Source organism: Anguilla anguilla, chromosome 12 (genome assembly GCF_013347855.1).
Source record: "Anguilla anguilla isolate fAngAng1 chromosome 12, fAngAng1.pri, whole genome shotgun sequence".
Lineage (NCBI taxonomy): Eukaryota > Metazoa > Chordata > Actinopteri > Anguilliformes > Anguillidae > Anguilla > Anguilla anguilla.
In genome coordinates this window covers 1,155,323-1,178,208 of record NC_049212.1, presented here as the reverse complement: position 1 = coordinate 1,178,208, position 22,886 = coordinate 1,155,323, and the positions used below count along the sequence as shown (strand labels likewise).

Sequence of the window (22,886 nt, the reverse complement as noted above, 5' to 3'; positions counted from 1 at the left end):
ACGCAGATGAAATATGGCCAGTGTATGTACTCACGGATTTGACGTCCATCCAACGAGCCTTGACTGACAAAAGAATCAGCAAGTCAGTAGAATTATAACTCCCTAGGTCGCAACTTGTGTAGCCTTCTGTCCTGCTCCGTTGTCTGTTATTTCGTGGAGATGCACTTTTAGTGTTCGTAAGGTGTATCCTTCTGTGCAGCTCCGTTGTCTGTTATTTCGTGGAGATGCACTTTTAGTGTTTGTAAGGTTTATAAGGCATTTTGATAGGCTTATCTGCAGGTAGGAATCCTCTTCGCTGTTTTGCTAAACTAGAACCGGAAAACATGATAGTGCAGAATAGGAGCAGACGCATATGTCCCAGCAGGCTTTGCATATGAGAAAATGACAACAGTGTGAGAGAAATTAGGATGAAATTACGAAATTCCGTAGTTGAAACGATATGTTTTTAGCAGAGTGGGCATGTAGGTGAAGGTTGACATGATCACGGAGTATAGTGCGAAGTAAATGGAGTGACCATGAGCGAGCTTATATTCCTTATCGAATGGTATATATAACAGTCGCTGTGTAGCGTTAACCGTTGAAGTGGAGGTTTAAGTAACATGTGAAGTCCATTGCGTTGCTGTGTTTTTTCATGTTCAGTGCTAGTAGTTATAACTATGAGTGAATCATGATTTTAAATGTAAATGTTTTAATGGGGAGTTGCAGAACGTACACGTAATTGTTTGTATGTGGCTAGATAGAGAACAGTGCAAGGTAACATGAATGTAGAAACGTGGCGTTTGCTGATAAGAAGGTTTTGTACGGTAGCCAAGTGAAGAAATGTAGTTAGTAGAAATGGCACAGCGGTGAACTGGTGTAACTTTGTAATAAAAGGAATACATTTTGTTGCTATCTAGCTAGCCAAGTTAAGATGAAAGCACAACTATGACGTCCTCATAAAAGCAAACTAGCTAGCTAACATTATCGATAACATTGCGTTATGAAAGCAAACTACCTAGCTAGCTAACGTTAGCTAGCTAGCTAAATTAATATAACCAGAAATAATCTAATAGTCCTTAAAAGTCACTGTAATTTAAGTGAACCTAACGTTAGTCAAATATGTGCATTGTCTTGCCTGTAAGCCAGCCGCGCAAACTATGGGTCTGGAATTATACATGGGTTTACGGGGCGTGGAAAAGGGGAGTGGTGTGGGAGTACTGTGTTCGTGACGGACCAAGTTGACAACTTTGTCAACCGTTTGAAAATAGGACGGTAAATTTAAAACGCATATTTCTCCAAAAATGCAGAACGGACATATTTAATACTGTACTCATTGTGTTTCTTCGATGCCTCGTGTGCAAGTAGCACATAAAAACGAGAGTGTGAAAATCACCATGGTACTCCTTTAAAGGAAGGCGCTCTTAGCTGGGTTTGAACTTTGGACCTTGTGTTCTCAAGACTGTAACCTTACCCACTACGCCACAGGCGGACTAGCTGTTTGTACTCTCAATGTTTCAGAGTAAAAAGGTATGGATATTTTGCGTGTGTATGCGAGTTTGCCATTGGGTCGTGTAGGTGAAGGTTTGGCGGGTGTCGGTAAAATGTCCAATGGGGAGACATGTTATTAGTGGGATAGGCGGCAGGAAAAATAAGAATGAGAAGAAGAAGAAGAAGGAGAAAACGCAAAATCCCCTTAGTTTGGGGCTTTATTGTGTGGACATGTGAAAGTTGTTTATGAAATCTGTCTGTTGAAATGGGGTCAGAATGTACAGAATTTAATGTTTTTAAGGGCTGAGTGTCTGTGGCTGTTGTGGTTATTTCTGTGAAGAACCCTGAAAAGTGCCAAACTCTCGGTGCTGTATAGGTATGGGGGCATGCCCCCGCCAAGGCGTAACTTGGCGGGATGGCATACCTGCCATCCCAATTATAACTCCCTAGGTCGCAACTTGTGTAGCCTTCTGTCCTGCTCCGTTGTCTGTTATTTCGTGGAGATGCACTTTTAGTGTTCGTAAGGTGTATCCTTCTGTGCAGCTCTGTTGTCTGTTATTTCGTGGAGATGCACTTTTAGTGTTTGTAAGGTTTATAAGGCATTTTGATAGGCTTATCTGCAGGTAGGAATCCTCTTCGCTGTTTTGCTAAACTAGAACCGGAAAACATGATAGTGCAGAATAGGAGCAGACGCATATATCCCAGCAGGCTTTGCATATGAGAAAATGACAACAGTGTGAGAGAAATTAGGATGAAATTACGAAATTCCGTAGTTGAAACGATATGTTTTTAGCAGAGTGGGCATGTAGGTGAAGGTTGACATGATCACGGAGTATAGTGCGAAGTAAATGGAGTGACCATGAGCGAGCTTATATTCCTTATCGAATGGTATATATAACAGTCGCTGTGTAGCATTAACCGTTGAAGTGGAGGTTTAAGTAACATGTGAAGTCCATTGCGTTGCTGTGTTTTTTCATGTTCAGTGCTAGTAGTTATAACTATGAGTGAATCATGATTTTAAATGTAAATGTTTTAATGGGGAGTTGCAGAACGTACACGTAATTGTTTTTATGTGGCTAGATAGAGAACAGTGCAAGGTAACATGAATGTAGAAACGTGGCGTTTGCTGATAAGAAGGTTTTGTACGGTAGCCAAGTGAAGAAATGTAGTTAGTAGAAATGGCACAGCGGTGAACTGGTGTAACTTTGTAATAAAAGGAATACATTTTGTTGCTATCTAGCTAGCCAAGTTAAGATGAAAGCACAACTATGACGTCCTCATAAAAGCAAACTAGCTAGCTAACGTTATCGATAACATTGCGTTATGAAAGCAAACTACCTAGCTAGCTAACGTTAGCTAGCTAGCTAAATTAATATAACCAGAAATAATCTAATAGTCCTTAAAAGTCACTGTAATTTAAGTGAACCTAACGTTAGTCAAATATGTGCATTGTCTTGCCTGTAAGCCAGCCACGCAAACTATGGGTCTGGAATTATACATGGGTTTACGGGGCGTGGAAAAGGGGAGTGGTGTGGGAGTACTGTGTTCGTGACGGACCAAGTTGACAACTTTGTCAACCGTTTGAAAATAGGACGGTAAATTTAAAACGCATATTTCTCCAAAAATGCAGAACGGACATATTTAATACTGTACTCATTGTGTTTCTTCGATGCCTCGTGTGCAAGTAGCACATAAAAACGAGAGTGTGAAAATCACCATGGTACTCCTTTAAAAGAAGGCGCTCTTAGCTGGGTTTGAACTTTGGACCTTGTGTTCTCAAGACTGTAACCTTACCCACTACGCCACAGGCGGACTAGCTGTTTGTACTCTCAATGTTTCAGAGTAAAAAGGTATGGATATTTTGCGTGTGTATGCGAGTTTGCCATTGGGTCGTGTAGGTGAAGGTTTGGCGGGTGTCGGTAAAATGTCCAATGGGGAGACATGTTATTAGTGGGATAGGCGGCAGGAAAAATAAGAATGAGAAGAAGAAGAAGGAGAAAACGCAAAATCCCCTTAGTTTGGGGCTTTATTGTGTGGACATGTGAAAGTTGTTTATGAAATCTGTCTGTTGAAATGGGGTCAGAATGTACAGAATTTAATGTTTTTAAGGGCTGAGTGTCTGTGGCTGTTGTGGTTATTTCTGTGGGGAACCCTGAAAAGTGCCAAACTCTCGGTGCTGTATAGGTATGGGGGCATGCCCCCGCCAAGGCGTAACTTGGCGGGATGGCATACCTGCCATCCCAATTGAGCAGACAGCGCTGTTTTGCAGATACGTAAACTCTGATGGGCCGCAGGAAGAAATCATTGAGTTGATCCCGCTAAAAGGCCAAACACGGGGGGAGGACATTTGTGAGGCTGTGGTGAATTGTTTAAAAGCTAAAGAAATAAACACCACCCACATGGTGTCAGTGGCTACTGATGGGGCACCTAGTATGAGAGGAGCACAGAAGGGGTTTGTGACTTTACTTCAGAAGTCGCTGGATAGAAAGCTGCTGACGTTTCACTGCATCTTGCACCAAGAAGCACTGTGCGCTCAAACATTTCCCCCCGAATGCATGGAGGTGATGAACCTTGTCATCCAGATAGTGAACAAAATAATAGCAAAAGGGTTAAACCACCGACAGTTCCGTTCATTGTTAGATGAAGTCGACAGCGCATATTCAGATCTCCTGCTGCATAACAAAGTCCGGTGGCTGTCGAGGGGAGAAGTGCTGAAACGGTTTGCTGCTTGTCTGGAACACGTGAAAACGTTCCTGGAAAGCAAGGGCCTCATCTATCCAGAACTGGAACATCCAGATTGGCTGGAAAAGCTGCACTTCATGGTGGATATGACAGGTCACCTTAACACTCAACAAAAGTCTCCAGGGAAAAGGAAGCACGGCCCTTCAGATGCTGGAGGATGTTTTGGCGTTTGAGCGCAAGATGACAGTGTTCGCCAGAGATGTACAGAGAGGTAAGCTCTCTCACTTCCCCTCCCTGAGAGAGTTCAAAGAAGCACACAATCACATAAATTGTGAGTATTTTCAGCGTGCGATCATTGGAATGCAAACTGCATTTGGGCAAAGATTCAGTGAGTTCAGAAGGGAAAAAAAACACACTATCCTTCCCCGTCACACCCCTTGACATCGACCCATCCCTGCTGAACATGTCCGCATTCACAGGAGTAAGTCAACCCTATCTTGAAATGGAACTGGCCGACATAGCTGATAGAGTTATGGGTGTCCAAGTTCAAAAGCCTGACAGCTGATCTGGAAGATGTCACCCGTCAGAAGGCGATTCTCGCTCGGGAGCACAAATGGAGCGATATTGAAAAACTCCCCAAACCCGACAAACTTGTCTTTGAAACATGGAATGCCATTCCCGACACTTATATGAACATGAAGAAGTTTGCATTTGGAGTCCTGTCAATCTTTGGATCCACATACTTATGCGAGCAGGTTTTCTCAAACATGAACTACATCAAATCCAAAAATCGCTCGCGCCTCACAGATGACAGCCTGCAGTCCTGTGTGAAGATGAAAGTCACGTCTTACATCCCTGATATAGAGAAGCTCTGCAGTGATGGTCAGAAACAGAAATCACATTAAACGGGTGAGAACACTATCATTTAATAGGTTATTATTTTGCAAAAACATATTTATTTTAGAACCTGAGCTGATGTAGTTGTGTTTTATGTTCAGGCTCGATGGTTGATTGCTGTACGTGGCTGAGGAGAAAACAAGAGGATGACAACACACTGAAATGGACTTAAGTCATAATTAAATACAAACTGGCCTATTTTTATGTTTACTCTTTTTAAAGTTATTAAGCTGCAGCTATACATTTTATTTATTTCAAAGTGGGCTACTTTTTTATTTTATTAATGTTCTACAAATAAGACTGAAATGGACTTAAGTCATAATTAAATACAAACTGGCCTATTTTTATGTTGACTCTTTTTTTTAAAAGTTATTAGGCAGCAGCTATACATTTGATTTATTTCAAAGTGGGCTACTTTTTATTTTATTAATGTTCTACAAATAAGGAAATGACTGAAATAGACCTGCATGGTTCTTTGTTTGTATTTCAAAGTAGGTCTACACATGCCAGTGTTTTTTCTCTCCTCTTGATAATTTAATCAAACTCTTTATAAGAGTTTGAGGTTTTCCTTTGTTATAAGGTAAAAACAGCAATAAAATGTCAACAGTTGTCTTTTTGTTGTTCTATGATTTCATAAATGCAACAAACTATTGTTCTTTTACAGTGGATGACAAAAAAAATTGGAAACGAAAATTTAATTAGTATCTTGTATGACCTCCTTTTGCATTAAAAACTTCTGTCAAACATACTAGAAATAAGCTTTTGGATAGATTCAAATCCCTCTGAATATAGTGTAACTATATATAAAACTTTATACACTGTGTTATCTTCATTTTAAGGGTCAAATAGGTTTTGCGGCTCCAGATGAATTTTATTTAGGGGAGAGGGGCCAAAAATGGCTCTTTTGATAGTAAAGGTTGCTGACCCCTGCTCCAGACCCATAGTTTGCGCGGCTGGCTTACAGGCAAGACAAAGCAAATATTTGACTAACGTTAGGTTCACTTAAATTAGAGTGACTTTTAAGGACTATTAGATTATTTCTGGTTATATTAATTTAGCTAGCTAGCTAACGTTAGCTAGCTAGGTAGTTTGCTTTCATAACGCAATGTTATCGATAACGTTAGCTAGCTAGTTTGCTTTTATGAGGACGTTATAGTTGTGCTTTTATCTTAACTTGGTTAGCTAGATAGCAAAAATTATAATTTGATATAAGTCAACGTCTTTACCTTAGCTATCTATCGGTACTTCATATACTACTAAGCTAGCTAGCTTGTGAAAAGTCTCCCAAAAACAGCACGTATCATGGGGGTAGCTATGGTAACGGGGCACGGTCTGTCAATCATAGCTAACTGACAGTTCTCATTACCACGCCCAGACGGTTCGGGTGAACTTTTATAGTGGGACATTTAGGCTTAGAAAAATACATTTTAAAGTACATTGAAATGACTGAATAATAAAAAAAAATATGCACATTTGTTTTGTTGTTGCCTAAAGACAACTGGTAAGTGTCACGTTCAACCACCATGTTACTCCTTTAACCTGCTTTTACCCTCACTAATAATTGTCTACTACTTCTCAATTGTTGCTTTTGCACCATATCTACCAGCCGTTCCCCGAACGTATACCCTGTATTATGACGTACCGTCTGCACGTTCAATTGTTAACCGGCTACAATATTGCAAAGCCATATGGATTCAACGGGAGCTCTTCTGCGCTTACTCGCCTGTGTTCTTTAAAACCACGGACAGGTTTGCTAATGATATTTCACGCATTGCATAGCTATGTCATGGTGCTGCCCTAACAAAGTGACAGACTGGTAAACCTCCGGTTGAACGATTGAATCCCGCCTCGTCCTCAGGCAGATCATTTTCTCTTTTACACTAACGTTCTCTTACGCTTATATTTGCTTTACCAAAACTCACTCATGGCCACCCATATGCATTTCATGACGGCAAATGTATTCCTTTTATTAAAAAGTTACACCAGTTCACCGCTGTGCCATTTCTACTAACTACATTTCTTCACTTGGCTACCGTACAAAACCTTATCAGCAAACGCCACGTTTCTACATTCATGTTACCTCGCCCTGTTCTCCATCTAGCCACATACAAACAATTACTACGTATGTACGTTCTGCAACTCCCCATTAAAACGTTACCATTAAAATCATGATTCACTCATAATTATAACTACTAGTACTGAACATAACAGTGTAATGAATTTCACATGTTACTTAAACCTCCACTTTAACGGTTAACACTAGACTGTTATATATACCGTTCGATAAGGAATGTAAGCTCGCTCATGGTCACTCCATTTACTTCGCACTATACTCCGTGATCATGTCAGCCTTCACCTACATGCCCATTCTGCTAAAAAACATATTGTTTCAACTATGGAATTTCGTAATTTCATCCTAATTTCTCTCACACTGTTGTTATTTTCTCATATGCAAAGCCTGCTGGGATATATGCGTCTGCTCCTATTCTCCACTATCATGTTTTCCGGTTCTAGTTTAGCAAAACAGCGAAGAGGATTCCTACCTGCAGATAAGCCTATCAAAATGCCTTATAAACCTTACAAACACTAAAAGTGCATCTCCACAAAATAACAGACAACGGAGCAGGACAGAAGGATAAACCTTACAAACACTAAAAGTGCATCTCCACGAAATAACAGACAACGGAGCAGGACAGAAGGCTACACAAGTTGCGACCTAGGGAGTTATAATTCTACGGGCTTGCTGATTCTTTTGTCAGTCAAGGCTCGTTGGATGGACGTCAAATCCGTGAGTACATACACTGGCCATATTTCATCTGCGTTTCTGATGCGTTTACGCTTATGCCGCTGCATCCTTTCTCACAGCCACTGTTTTACATATATAGCAAACCGAAACTGCTGAACGGTACACGCTCATCAGACTGTACAAATTGACACAACGATAGCCATAATCCACAACCTTTTTTTACAGGGTCGCATTTCTCACTCTCATAATAAAACGCTTTGCAAAAAGAAATGATATCTCAAAAAAAAACACGTTTTCAACGTACAAAAATGCCAAGTTACTCAAAAGTATTGATATCAAAATGACGCCAAGTTACGGTACTACAAACAAAATAGGCTATCTTGCCTCACCGAAATGACATAAGATGTATTTCAAAGCAATGCTACCCAATATTTCCTCAGTTCTTTCAAGTCACTTGGCCCTGTGTTTTGTAATCTTAACATTTTTCAATGTCATGCAAACTTTGTGTCAGATCAAAGAGTCAAATATTTCGAATTGCCTCATGGAACACATTGAAATTAATGTACAGAACTGCTGCTGAGTAACGACAGGAAGCATTTCTCCAGAAAACATGTTTATACTTGCTTCTGAACTGAATTTGAGTACATGTGCAAGTTATTGTATATTTGCTACGTACAATAAATACTGCATGTAAAATACATACTGTACATACATACATAGAGAACTTCTTTATCCCCAAGGGGACATTCCCCTCGCAGCATGTTACATTCACATTTACGAACACACACTTATACCAAGAAACAGACTATCATTCACGCAACAGAAAGGCTGGGCAGCGAAATACATACATACCAATACAAATTGGACATATACACGCCTATTCAATCAATCTTGACTGTGAGAGAGCCATCCACACATATGTTTGGCCTGTCCATGTAGTGAATGCTTATACACAGGGCCAAGTGACTTGAAAGAACTGAGGAAATATTGGGTAGCATTGCTTTGAAATACATCTTATGTCATTTCAGAGAGGCAATATAGCCTATATTGTTTGTAGTACCGTAACTTGGCGTCATTTTGATATCAATACTTTTGAGTAACTTGGCATTTATGTATGTTGAAAACGTGTTTTTTATGAGATGAAACTTACAATACAAATGAAACACAAATTAACTAAAAACAATTGAAAAAACACAGAACTTACCTGTCTTGTGAAATATAATTTCTCTGAACTCGTCTCTTCTAAAGAGCAGGACTGGAGAGACCGCAGTCTCCTGCGAACAAAACAGCTTCCAGTTAAACTCCTCCTAATACTGGAGCTCTAACTCACAGCACATGGAGAAAGAGCTTCCAGTTAAACTCATCCTCTAACTGCAGCTCTAACTCACAGCACATGGAAACAGAGCTTCCAGTTAAACTCACCCTCTTACTGCAGCTCTAAATCACAGCACAAATGAATATGACAAAATACAGCTCACCTACACCTGAATGTGATATAAATCACAAACCTACAGCTATATGTGCAATAATAACCCCCACCTAGATCTGAAAGTCTTATTACACCGACTGACAACAGAAAGGTGCCAGTAACATTGAAGTATAATTAAACAGTACTGTCAATTTTAACCTCTTTAATTACCTTTGATCACCTGCAAAATCTCCCATGAATGTGATCGGACGATCCATTGAATGATCACTCTTCATGGACAGACAGCTGGGTTCAGGTGACCCTGCTCTTTCTACCTGGACCCTGTGAACAAAACATGGAGACACAACATCCAGTTGAACTCATCCTCTTACTGAAGCTCTAACTCACAGCACATGGAGACAGAGCTTCCAGTTAAACTCATCCTCTTACTGCAGCTCTTACTCACAGCACATGCGGACTGATCTTCCAGTTAAACTAACCCTCTAAGTGCAGAATAAAATCGAGCCCTTGCTCCCAAACACGCCAGAAAAAAAACCTGAAAGCATATTTAAAACGTTTAAATAAAAGCTGGTTTATTGTGTTTGCGTGATGTTCCACTGTGGATGGTAAAGAATAATATTTGGCATAGGTGCAATAAGCTAAAAAAGTAAAAGACAATACTCTTACTGCAGCTCTAACTCACAGCACATGGAGACAGAACTTCCAGTTAAACTCATCTTCTTACTGCAGCTCTAACTCACAGCACAAATGAATATGACAAAATACACCTCACCTACACCTGAATGTTATATAAATCATAAACCTACAGCGATATGTTCAATAATAACCCCCACCTAGATCTGAAAGTCTTCATACACCCACCGCCAACAGAAAGGTACCAGTAACATTGAAGTATAATTAAACAGTACTGTCAATTTGAACCTCTTTAATTACCTTTGATCACCTGCGAACTCTCCCCTGAATGTGATCGGAGGATCCATTGAATGATCACTCTTCATGGACAGACAGCTGGGTTCAGGTGACCCAGCTCTTTCTACCTGGACCCTGTGAACAAAACATGGAGACACAACATCCAGTTAAACTCATCCTCTTACTGCAGCTCTAACTCACAGCACAAGAAGACAGAGCTTCCAGTTAAACCCTTCCTCTTACTGCTGCTCTAACTCACAGCACAAGAAGACAGCTTCCAGGTAAACTTATCCTCTTACTGCAGCTCTAACTCACAGCACATGGAGACAGAGCTTCCAGTTAAACTCATCCTCTTACTGCAGCTCTAACTCTCAGCACATGGAGACAGAGCTACCAGTTAAACTCATCCTCTTACTGCAGCTCTAACTCACAGCACATGGAGACAGAGCTTCCAGTTAAACTCTTCCAATAAATGCAGATTAAAATCGAGCCCTTGCTCCCAAACACGCCAGAAATAAAACCTGAAAGCATTTTTAAAACGTTTAAATAAAAGCTGGTTTATTGTGTTTGCGAGATATTCCACTGCGGATGGTAAAGAATAATATTTGGCATAGGTGCAATAAGTTATAAATCTATGAGACAATCCTGTTACTGAAGCTCAGACTCACAGCACATGGAGACAGAGTATCCAGTTAAACTCATACTCTCACTGCAGCTCAAACTAACAGCACATGGAGACAGAGCTTCCAGTTAAACTCATCCTCTTACTGCAGCTCTAACTCTCAGCACATGGAGACAGAGCTTCCAGTTAAACTCATCCTCTTACTGCAGCTCTAACTCACAGCACACGGAGACAGAGCTTCCAGTTAAACTCATCCTCTAAGTGCAGATTAAAATCGAGCCCTTGCTCCCAAACACGCCAGAAATAAAACCTGAAAGCATTTTTAAAACGTTTAAATAAAAGCTGGTTTATTGTGTTTGCGAGATATTCCACTGCGGATGGTAAAGAATAATATTTGGCATAGGTGGAATAAGTTATAAATCTATGAGACATTGCTGTAACTGAAGCTCTAACTCACAGCACATGGAGACAGAGTTTCCAGTTAAACTAAACCTCTCACTGCAGCTCTAACTCACAGCACATGGAGACAGAGCTTCCAGTTAAACTCATCCTCTTACTGCAGCTCTAACTCTCAGCACATGGAGACAGAGCTTCCAGTTAAACTCATCCTCTTACTGCAGCTCTAACTCACAGCACATGGAGACAGAGCTTCCAGTTAAACTCATCCTCTTACTGTAGCTCTAACTCACAGCACATGGAGACAGAGCTTCCAGTTAAACTCAACCTCTAAGTGCAGACTAAAATCGAGCCATTGCTCCCAAACACGCCAGAAATAAAACCTGAAAGCATATTTAAAACGTTTAAATAAAAGCTGGTTTATTGTGCTTGTATGATAATCCACTGTGGATGGTAAAGAATAATATTTGGCATAGGTGCAAGAAGTTATAAATGTAAAAGACAATCCTGTTACTGCAGCTCTAACTCACAGCACACGGAGACAGAGCTTCCAGTTAAACTCATCCTCTAAGTGCAGATTAAAATCGAGCCCTTGCTCCCAAACACGCCAGAAATAAAACCTGAAAGCATTTTTAAAACGTTTAAATAAAAGCTGGTTTATTGTGTTTGCGAGATATTCCACTGCGGATGGTAAAGAATAATATTTGGCATAGGTGCAATAAGTTATAGCTAAATCTATGAGACATTCCTGTAACTGAAGCTCTAACTCACAGCACATGGAGACAGAGTTTCCAGTTAAACTAATCCTCTCACTGCAGCTCTAACTCACAGCACATGGAGACAGAGCTTCCAGTTAAACTCATCCTCTTACTGCAGCTCTAACTCACAGCACATGGAGACAGAGCTTCCAGTTAAACTCAACCTCTAAGTGCAGACTAAAATCGAGCCCTTGCTCCCAAACACGCCAGAAATAAAACCTGAAAGCATTTTTAAAACGTTTAAATAAAAGCTGGTTTATTGTGCTTGTATGATAATCCACCGTGGATGGTAAAGAATAATATTTCGCATAGGTGCAATAAGTTATAAATGTAAAAGACAATCCTGTTACTGCAGCTCTAACTCACAGCACATGGAGACAGAGCTTCCATTTAAACTCATCCTCTTACTGCAGCCCTAACTCACAGCACATAGAGACAGAGCTTCCAGTTAAACTCATCCTCTAATTGCAGCTCTAACTCACAGCACATGGAGACAGAGCTTCCAGTTCAACACATCCACTTACTGCAGCTCTAACTCACAGCACATGGAGACAGAGCTTCCAGTTAAACTCATCCTCTTACTGCAGCTCAAACTCACATCACAAATGAATATGACAAAATACACCTCACCTACACCTGAATGTGATATAAATCACAAACCTACAGCTATATGTGCAATAATAACCCCCACCTAGATCTGAAAGTCTTATTACACCGACTGACAACAGAAAGGTGCCAGTAACATTGAAATATAATTAAACAGTACTGTCAATTTGAACCTCTTTAATTACCTTTGATCACCTGCGAACTCTCCCCTGAATGTGATCGGACGATCCATTGAATGATCACTCTTCATGGGCAGACAGCTGGGTTCAGGTGACCCTGCTCTTTCTACCTGGACCCTGTGAACAAAACATGGAGACACAACATCCAGTTAAACTCATCCACTTACTGCAGCTCTAACTCACAGCACATGGAGACAGAGCTTCCAGTTAAACTCATCCTCTTACTGCAGCTCTAACTCACAGCACATGGAGACAGAGCTTCCAGTTAAACTCATCCTCTTACTGCAGCTCTAACTCACAGCACATGGAGACAGAGCTTCCAGTTAAACTCATCCTCTTATTGCAGCTCTAACTCACAGCACATGGAGACAGAGCTTCCAGTTCAACACATCCACTTACTGCAGCTCTAACTCACAGCACATGGAGACAGAGCTTCCAGTTAAACTCATCCTCTTACTGCAGCTCTAACTCACAGCACACGGAGACAGAGCTTCCAGTTAAACTCAACCTCTAAGTGCAGACTAAAATCGAGCCATTGCTCCCAAACACGCCAGAAATAAAACCTGAAAGCATTTTTTAAAACGTTTAAATAAAAGCTGGTGTAAGATTTTTAGTTCAACTACAAATCTTCAATACAGAGGTTGTGCCAAAACGCAATACTTGGGCCCACTGATGAAAGAAAGCCTTAGTTCACAGCTCACAAGACTTCAGTATCACTGTAAAGACTGACAGTGCCATATTGATACAATCAGCCAGGAGAGGGAGAAAGGTGAATGAAACTGACTCGGGAGTGATTAACAAAGCAGAGTTGCTAAGGCATTGTGTGACTCTTGACAGAAACTAATCATCTCACTCACCAATCATCACTGGTACCACTAATCAAATCACAACTAACAGCTTAAAAGAAGGCCAAGACAGACAGTCGGGGTGCATTTTGACTTCGATGCTCCCAGAGTACATGCTACGTGTATTTTCTGTTGCTGCCATATTTTGCCAATAAAGACAGTTTCTACGAAGACCAAGATTTTCTCGTCCGGAACCTTATTTTTTCTTACATTGGCGAGCCAGCCCAACGCGAGCTGAAAAAAAAAGAGGGGAGATTCCTGACATCAGCTTCCCATACGGTGAGTATCATCTTTCGTGATACAGCTTCCACTTTTAATTCAGTTTCACGTCTTCAAAGAACCTACAAGGAAAGGAGGTTTCCTGACTGAAATTGTTGGTAGTAGTCTTTGTTTGTAAGGTGCAGTAGAAGTTGCAGGGTTTAAGTCCATTCATTTCTCTAAAACAACAATTCTAAAGCAACTGAATTGCCGACATACTGGGTATAGGGAACTGTTTGGAATTAACAAGTTACTAACGCAACTTGCCTGTTTCGTGCTTACAAATCGACAAACTATTCTAAAGTAACAGAATAGGGCCCGACGGACTGTGGCTAGGATTTGTTCGCGACAAGCTGTATACATTCCTAAAGTAATTGGAATAAGAGTTGTTGGTTCGACGTACTGAACCTGTTTTTGTGCTTGCAAATCGACGAACTATTCTAAAGTAACTGAATAGGGCCCGACGGACTGTGGCTAGGATTTGTACGCGACAAGCTATACGTTCCTAAAGTAATTGGAATAGCGTTGTTGGTTCGAGGTACTGAACCATACAGTAGGTGTATAAAATATTCCTAAAGCAACTGGAATATAAAGTAAAGAACCAGGTTGCGGTGATTAACGTATCGTAACGTATTTGGAATTGTTTTTTGGGTTCGAATCAGCAAGCCCGATTGCTGTTTTGGGAAATAGAGGTTTTTGCGCACAGAGGTGGTGCGAGGGTGCTTTCCTAACTCTTTATTAAGTGGGAACAACTGAGAGAATCTATGATAATGGAATCGTTTATTCTTCAGTACATTGCTAAGCACGGCAAATCAGATATGTTGGAGGGAATAGAGAACCAGGAAAAGCCGTATGAATGGGCTGCCTTCCAATTTGATAGGAACACGACCAATAAACTTAGGAAAAAAAGTAAGGTTGCAATGGTTTTGAAAGGCGTCCTTGCTTCTTACAAATTAGGCAATAAAACATTGGATGCTCTCAAAGCAGAGAATGAAAATTTGCGACAGCAAACTGGTGAGCTTCTGACCTCGTTACAAAGCCATCAACTTAACGCGAATTTGAATGCCGAAATCCAGCTAGATCTGCGCAAGGAGGTAGCTCAATTACACATAAAGAACGAGGAGCTCCACTGTGAACTCTATGCTACGCAGACAGAATTAAAAAGCGTACGAGGTACGTGCGATTACTTGTATGAGAAGAATAGTAACGCTCCGGGGAACCGGGTTCGGGAGGAAAGTGACGGCGCGGTTTGGAGTGACGCACAAAATACAGGTTTACCTCTGGTGGGGGATGGCAGTTCGTTACGTACCCTAAAATTCCCCGTAGCGCCAGTTCACGAGACCACTACTATTATACCGGGGGAAGGGGGAAACAGAGTAACCACTACAACCACTGTAAAGCCGCTGTCTCCGAGCGAGATTGAGGCTCTCGTAAAAAGTATTGGTGCATTTGTTCCCTCAAAGCGAGATCCGGTAGAGTTTCTTGCGAATTTGGAACGTATGGTCGGCCTACATAGATTGACTGATGTTGACGCATGTGTCATTTTGTCTGCTTGTTTACCCCATGCTCTTGCTAGTGCGCTTCCACTGGACATACAAAATCGGGAGGCCAACCAACAACGCAGAAAAACGGGGTTGTTGGACATTTTGGGCACTCGTGCTGTGGATTGGGAAAAGATAAGGGAAGTAGTGATGTGTCCTTCTGAACACCCGGCCGCATATGCGGCGCGCCTATGGGAAGCCTTTTCGTCTTATAGTGGCATCGCTGGTTTAACACAACAGGATCCCGCATTCAAATCCGCATTGATTGCACAAAGCGATTCGAATACTCGGAGGGCTTTGGCGCTACATATAGATTCGCATGCCGCATACGCAGATATCGTAGCAAAAATGACACAGCTATATAACATGAATCTCAGCATTAACCAATCTAGAAAGCAACCAGTGGCTGCACTGGCCGAGACCACATCACGCCCGAATCATACTTGTAAATCGGTGTCGTGGAAAAATGAAGGTTATGTGCCGGAGGATGTGAGACAAGCGAGGGGTGAAAGGCCCCCCTTGTTTAACCCAAACGGGGTAATTTTATGTTATGCTTGTGGAAAGGAAGGACATATTGCCAGGGAATGCAACTCAACATTAAAAAGAACATCTCCATATTCGGAGATTAGCAAACAGCTCAGTGAAATGCAGTCGGTTTTACAAAAACTGAGCGCCGAAAACGCTGAATTGCGCGCAGCTAATAAGGGGATGGGATCGAAATGTGCTAATGCTTCAGCATAGGGGTTCCAGGCCTCCGTGAACCACATTGCACCTTTGGAACGAGATACCTATGGTAGGCCAATTGTAAATGTTGCTGTTGGAGGCCGATTCAACAGTTGGCTAGTGGATTCTGGTGCTTCCTTGTCAATTATACACTCAGATAGTCACCCTCGCAATCCCACGAATACAATTACTCTGGAAGGTTTTGATGGTACAGTGTCTATTGCTTCTCAGTCGGACAGTTTGGCTTTTCGAATTGGCAGTGATTCTTTTAATGCTAAGGCTTGGTTCAGTACAACTGGTGATGCTCGCAATATTTTGGGATCAGACATAATGAAGAGGCGGGGATACATAATCGATTATGGCAATAATTGTATTTGGCGCAATACTCAGAGTGGGGATGATTTAGTCGAAATTTCTGACGTGCATGCGGTGTTTGCTATTAAGAAGGCAGAGGATTATAATTTGGATAGCTTGTTGTCACATGATGATACCCAGCTATCAGACCTGTTAGGACAACACAGAGGGGCTTTCGCCAAAAGCAAGCATGATTGTGGTCGCATTGATCCGGGTGTCATAGAGGTGAATGTGCAGGGGCGGGACCCACCCCCTCTCAGACAGTACAGCTACCCGAATGAAGCAAACCCCTATGTGCAGAGTGCAATTGACTCCCTACTTGAACAAGGTATCATTAGGCCGTGCTTATCTCCATGCCTAGCTCCTATATGGCCTGTACGTAAACCGGATAACTCATGGCGTTTATGTATTGACTATAGGGAACTCAACAAGTGCACCCCCACATGTGCGCCTGTGGTAGCTGCCACACCTGATGTTCTAGCATCCCTTCTCCCAGAAGCTAACTATTATTCTGCCCTAGATGTCTCCAATGGTTTCTGGTCCATCCCACTGCATCCTGATTGCCAATACAAATTTGCATTCAAATTTAAAAATACCCAATACACTTGGAATGTGCTTCCACAAGGTTTTGCTAACTCACCGACATTATTCCACCAGTGTTTGGCAAATGTGCTAGGTGCTTTTTCTAGACCAGAATGTCTCATTCAGTATGTTGATGACCTATTGTTGCAGACTGCAACAAGGGAGGAGCATGTCAGTTTACTTGCAGAACTGCTTCACCTCCTTGAAGAAGCAGGAATCAAATTGAATCCCAAGAAAGCGCAACTTCTCAAATCGGAAGTAACTTATTTGGGCATTAAAATTACCAAAGGGGGGCGCACTCCTGATCCACACAAGGTAGAGATTATTCAGCGACTTCCAGTTCCAGTTTCAGTCACAGCTTTAAGATCATTTTTGGGGATAGTCGGATTTTGTAGGGACTTTATTGAAGGCTTTGCTGATATTGCCAGACCGCTTAACTCCTTACTTTCGGGGAAAAAGAAAAAGTCTGATGCTTTGGATTGGGGTCCAGAACATCAAACGGCATTTGAAAAATTGAAAGATGCGCTAATTAAAGCTCCTGCATTGCGTAATCCAGACAGATCACAGCCATTTATTTTGCAGACCGCAGCCACTGAGGAAGCTCTATCAGCAGTTCTGTTGCAGGAAGTTCAGGAGAATCTGCGGCCCATTGCATATGCCTCCCGTGTGCTCTCTCCGGTTGAGAAAGCATTTGACTCATGTAACAGGCACCTTTTGGCAGTTCATTGGGGAATGTCCCATTTCGAGTACATTTACGGCTTTAATGAAGTGACACTCCATACTCCCCATACACCCCTTCAGCTTCTTTTGAATGGCAAAGTGAAAGGAGTATCTAATTCAAGATTAGCACGATGGACTTTGGATCTGGGTTCCAAAAATTTGAAAACTGTGTACAAATCTTCATGCATGTTACCCCGTACACTTCTCTATGAAGGTGACCCTCACACTTGTGACACTAAACCTGTCCAGCCTCTGGACAGTGTCTTTGAAGTGTGCGCTATAGAAGGAGCCATTGATGTATATGTGGACGGGTCCCGATATTGGCAGGATGGTCAGTATCATACTGGCTTTGCGATTCATTCGGACAATGGGGATTTCCTTTACAGATGTCCATCTCATTTCTCAGCTCAGAAAGCAGAAATTTCAGCAGTCCTACAGACCTTTTCAGTTTTTCCAGATTCAGACTTAAACATCTTTTCAGACTCTGCATTTGTTGTTAACTCTCTCACTGAGTATTTACCCATTTGGCAGAAAAGGGGCTTCACCAGCGCTGATGGCCAACCTTTAAAACAGGTCGGACCCATACAGGCTTTGTGGACAGCAGCCAAGTCCTGTACACATAAGGTTGCTCTATTAAAGGTGAAAGCCCATCAGAAGAAAGGAGTAAGCCAACATGGAGATGGTAATTTAGCTGTGGACGAGCTAGCAAAGAAAGCAGCTGTAGCAGGGAGACCATTCCATGTTCTGGAACCGGAACCAGAACTAGTTGCTGTGGTAAACGTCAGGGAACCGACAGACCTTAAGGTTGCGCAGCAACGGGATCCAGTTTTGCGGGAAGCAATCAAGCAGAAACAGAATGGGGAGGCAATTTTGGAGGGCCCATTGACTCTGTTTGATGCACAACTCCTGGTCCATGATTGCATGCTGTTGTACACTGGAAATGACATTCCAGTATGGATCCCACCCACAGAATTGCGGAATGATATTTTGTATCATATCCACAATCAGGGGGGGGCACTTAGGTATAGAAAAAAACAAAAGACCGATTAAAAAACATGTTTTGGTGGCCAGACGTTGACAAAAATGTGAAAGATTATTGCACAAATTGTTTAACCTGTGCCCAGATTAATCCATCACCAGTGAAAAGGAAAGGGCGACTGAGGCCCACGTGTCTAGCCGAAGGACCGTGGACAAATTTGCAGATCGATTATGTAGGTCCACTCCCTGCAGCTAGAGGAGGCTACAGGTACATTCTCATCATAATAGATACATTCACTAAATGGATAGAGGCGTTCCCAATTAAGTCCGATACCGCATCCGCCACAGCCCGGGTATTATGGGAACAAGTCTACTGTAGATGGGGTCTGCCACTTAGCCTGGAAAGTGACAGAGGCACGCATTTCACAGGAAAAATTCATACAGACTTGGCAAAACTACTTGGGATAAAGCACCAACTACACATAGCTCACCATCCACAGTCTTCAGGCGGGGTTGAACGAACAAACAGAACACTCAAAACCGCATTGAGAAAAATGGTATTGGAAAATGGCACCAATTGGGCTCAAAATCTCCCTAGTATTTTGATGTCTGTGCGAGGGGTTGTTCACAAAAGCACAGGATACAGCCCCCATGAATTGATGACAGGGAGGGGAATGCGAATGCCAGAACATCTGCTACTAGAGGTGCCGAGACCCATGATAGAGGGATGGGCGACTGAAACCTTTCTGAAAAACCTCTGTTCTTCTTTACCTGCTATGTACCAGCAAGCGGCTCAACAGATTGGCTCGATTCAGAAATACAACAAAATGTATTATGACCAACATGTCAGTGAGCAAAAATTTGAGCCGGGAGATGAGGTAATGGTAAAGAATTACCATCATGCTGGGCCATGGTCAGCTAACTGGAAGGGCCCATACACAGTCATTGACAAATGTGGAGAAACTGTATATAAAGTCCAGTACAAGGCAACAGCACGACGAACCACAAACAAATGGTTTCATGTGGATCAGTTAAAATTCTACAAAAGAACAGAGAATAACTGATCGCACGTCATGTTTGTGTCTGTCTAAATGTTGGGGGGGGTGGGCACTGATTTTTGTGTACACTTTTATTTTTTTCAGATCAAGCAGGAAGATAGGAAAAGAACGAAGATGCGAGGGAGTGTCCTAATGTTGATATTGCCGATGACAGTGGCGATGCTCCAGGAATGCCCAGAACAGCAACCCGCTCCCCAGTCAGGCATAGTGACAAGACCATATCCTGGAATCCTGATCAACAATGTCCAGTGGGTCCATGTACCAGTCCTGGTGAACCTGACAGCGTGGTCTCCAGATGTTGATGAGCTGTGCAAAGGAGAGAGTGTGGCTGACATCTACAAGGACCTATTGACAACGGCGTTTCTGAAGTACCATGGTGCGGTGGCAACCAGGTCATCAATGGAAAAACAGGCAGAGGGGCCCCAAACTCCACATTCAACGGGAACCCCAGTAGGGCGGAAATTATTGGGGTTCATGGACAGTGCACTTAGCGCAACTGGAGCTGGGTTGGGAGTGTCTAACTGGATGGACAGTCAACTTTTAAGGAAGAATGAGGGAAAATTGAAGGAATTAATTGGTTCACAAGTTCTCCAAACAGATGCGTACTTGCAGGAAGGACTGATGGAGGAGAAGACGACGGTAAACAACATCCATACCATTGCAACTGCACTATCAATTATCACTCAGAAGACCAGGAAAGCTTTTAAATTTATGTACAAAGACACCATCATCATTTCAATTACCAAAAAAAAAAAAAAAAAAAAAAAAAAAAAAAAAATTATTATTATTTTTATTATTTTTGTTATTGATATTGATATCATAAAAAAAAAAAAAAAAAAAAAAAAAAACATTGATTTAAAAAAAAAAAAAAAAAAAAAAAAAATTATTATTATTTTTATTATTTTTGTTATTGATATTGATATCAATATTAAAAAAAAAAAAAAAAAAAAAAAAGGCAGGTATCTACAACACTGCATAGAAAGCAATGTTTATTCATTATCATTGTTTCACTGTTATGACCACCCTGTACTGTCTGGCCAAATGTCCATTTTTTTTTCCTTCACCCATTTTGTTTTTTTGTTTTAAATGCATCTTTTCCCCCACCACTCATTACACTGATTGTCACACAGCAAGCATTATCATACACCATTCGCATCACACCAGGTTTTTCTTAAGGCACACATATCTCCTCCCAACAAATATCATTTCAAAACACCCACTTCTTCACACATGTATTGGTTTCTTATGCTTGTTGAATACTTTCATGGTCGGGTTTGGTTACCTCTCTCTCTCTCCTGGTTGTAAGTCAGTAATGGATTAGAAGTCACGGTGTGGTTGGTCTGTGACTGGGACAAGGCAGCAAAAGCTTTCATGGGACCTAGGCGTGTGAGGCACAGTAATAGTCCAATGGCGAGGGGTGTATCCCGAGATGAGGGCATCACCCAGAGGCCATCAGCAGTTGAGAGCGACCCGCTGGGAGGGTATCCGGAGAGGCATGTGAGTAAAGGATGCTCTATGCCATACCAAGAAACCATACTGCTGGACTAACCGCAAGAGTATCCAAATGAGTGATGGTCCATGTTCGCAAATAAACCATCAAAGGGGGGATATGTAAGATTTTTAGTTCAACTACAAATCTTCAATACAGAGGTTGTGCCAAAACGCAATACTTGGGCCCACTGATGAAAGAAAGCCTTAGTTCACAGCTCACAAGACTTCAGTATCACTGTAAAGACTGACAGTGCCATATTGATACAATCAGCCAGGAGAGGGAGAAAGGTGAATGAAACTGACTCGGGAGTGATTAACAAAGCAGAGTTGCTAAGGCATTGTGTGACTCTTGACAGAAACTAATCATCTCACTCACCAATCATCACTGGTACCACTAATCAAATCACAACTAACAGCTTAAAAGAAGGCCAAGACAGACAGTCGGGGTGCATTTTGACTTCGATGCTCCCAGAGTACATGCTACGTGTATTTTCTGTTGCTGCCATATTTTGCCAATAAAGACAGTTTCTACGAAGACCAAGATTTTCTCGTCCGGAACCTTATTTTTTCTTACACTGGTTTATTGTGTTTGCGAGATATTCCACTGCGGATGGTAAAGAATAATATTTGGCATAGGTGCAATAAGTTATAAATCTATGAGACATTCCTGTAACTGAAGCTCTAACTCACAGCACATAGAGACAGAGTTTCCAGTTAAACTAATCCTCTCACTGCAGCTCTAACTCACAGCACATGGAGACAGAGCTTCCAGTTAAACTCATCCTCTTACTGCAGCTCTAACTCACAGCACATGGAGACAGAGCTTCCAGTTAAACTCAACCTCTAAGTGCAGACTAAAATCGAGCTATTGCTCCCAAACACGCCAGAAATAAAACCTGAAAGCATATTTAAAACGTTTAAATAAAAGCTGGTTTATTGTGCTTGTATGATAATCCACCGTGGATGGTAAAGAATAATATTTCGCATAGGTGCAATAAGTTATAAATGTAAAAGACAATCCTGTTACTGCAGTTCTAACTCACAGCACATGGAGACAGAGCTTCCAGTTAAACTCATCCTCTTACTGCAGCTCTAACTCACAGCACATAGAGACAGAGCTTCCAGTTAAACTCATCCTCTTATTGCAGCTCTAACTCACAGCACATGGAGACAGAGCTTCCAGTTCAACACATCCACTTACTGCAGCTCTAACTCACAGCACATGGAGACAGAGCTTCCAGTTAAACTCATCCTCTTACTGCAGCTCTAACTTACAGTGTAAGGAAGCTCTTGGTGGTTAGGAGTTTGTCAACAATATGGGGTGTCTGGTCAGGACATGGAGGCAGGAAATTCTTTTGGGGGTTTATTATAAATGGAATGCAAATACACAGGCACAGGCAATCTCTGTTCTCCTCTTAGGTTTAAACCAGGTGGGTGTGCATGTGTGTATGTGTGGTTCTAAATAAGGAAAAAGAAATACAGTTAGCCTACTTCTATACTTATTATCAGCTGTACATTAAAAGGAAATAAACGGTGCTAATCACGTAGCTTACTAAATACAACGGAATATTCTACCATATGTAGATGCACTGTCGCGAGGAATGACACTCTAATGTACCTAGCATAAATCGCCAATATGTGGTAA

The 22,886-nt window shown here is 41.7% G+C and overlaps 2 protein-coding genes across 2 annotated transcripts in view; one reads left to right on the top strand and one right to left on the bottom strand.

The window, feature by feature from the left end:
- Positions 1-22,886, bottom strand: part of LOC118210038 (NACHT, LRR and PYD domains-containing protein 3-like) — a 54,801-nt gene that overhangs the window by 21,174 nt on the left and 10,741 nt on the right. The window contains exons 2-5 of the mRNA XM_035385866.1: positions 12,698-12,808; positions 10,155-10,265; positions 9,432-9,542; positions 8,997-9,066 (exon numbers count right to left, since the gene is read on the bottom strand). Of these exons, the coding sequence (XP_035241757.1) occupies positions 8,997-9,066; positions 9,432-9,542; positions 10,155-10,265; positions 12,698-12,762 (357 nt within the window). The 5' untranslated portion in view covers positions 12,763-12,808. The remainder of the gene's footprint in view (positions 1-8,996; positions 9,067-9,431; positions 9,543-10,154; positions 10,266-12,697; positions 12,809-22,886) is intronic.
- On the top strand, positions 18,746-21,784 carry LOC118210039 (protein NYNRIN-like). Its single transcript, XM_035385867.1, has 2 exons — positions 18,746-19,649; positions 20,733-21,784. Exons 1-2 carry the CDS (start codon positions 18,770-18,772, stop codon positions 20,834-20,836), a joined length of 984 nt encoding a protein of 327 aa, XP_035241758.1. The 5' UTR covers positions 18,746-18,769; the 3' UTR covers positions 20,837-21,784.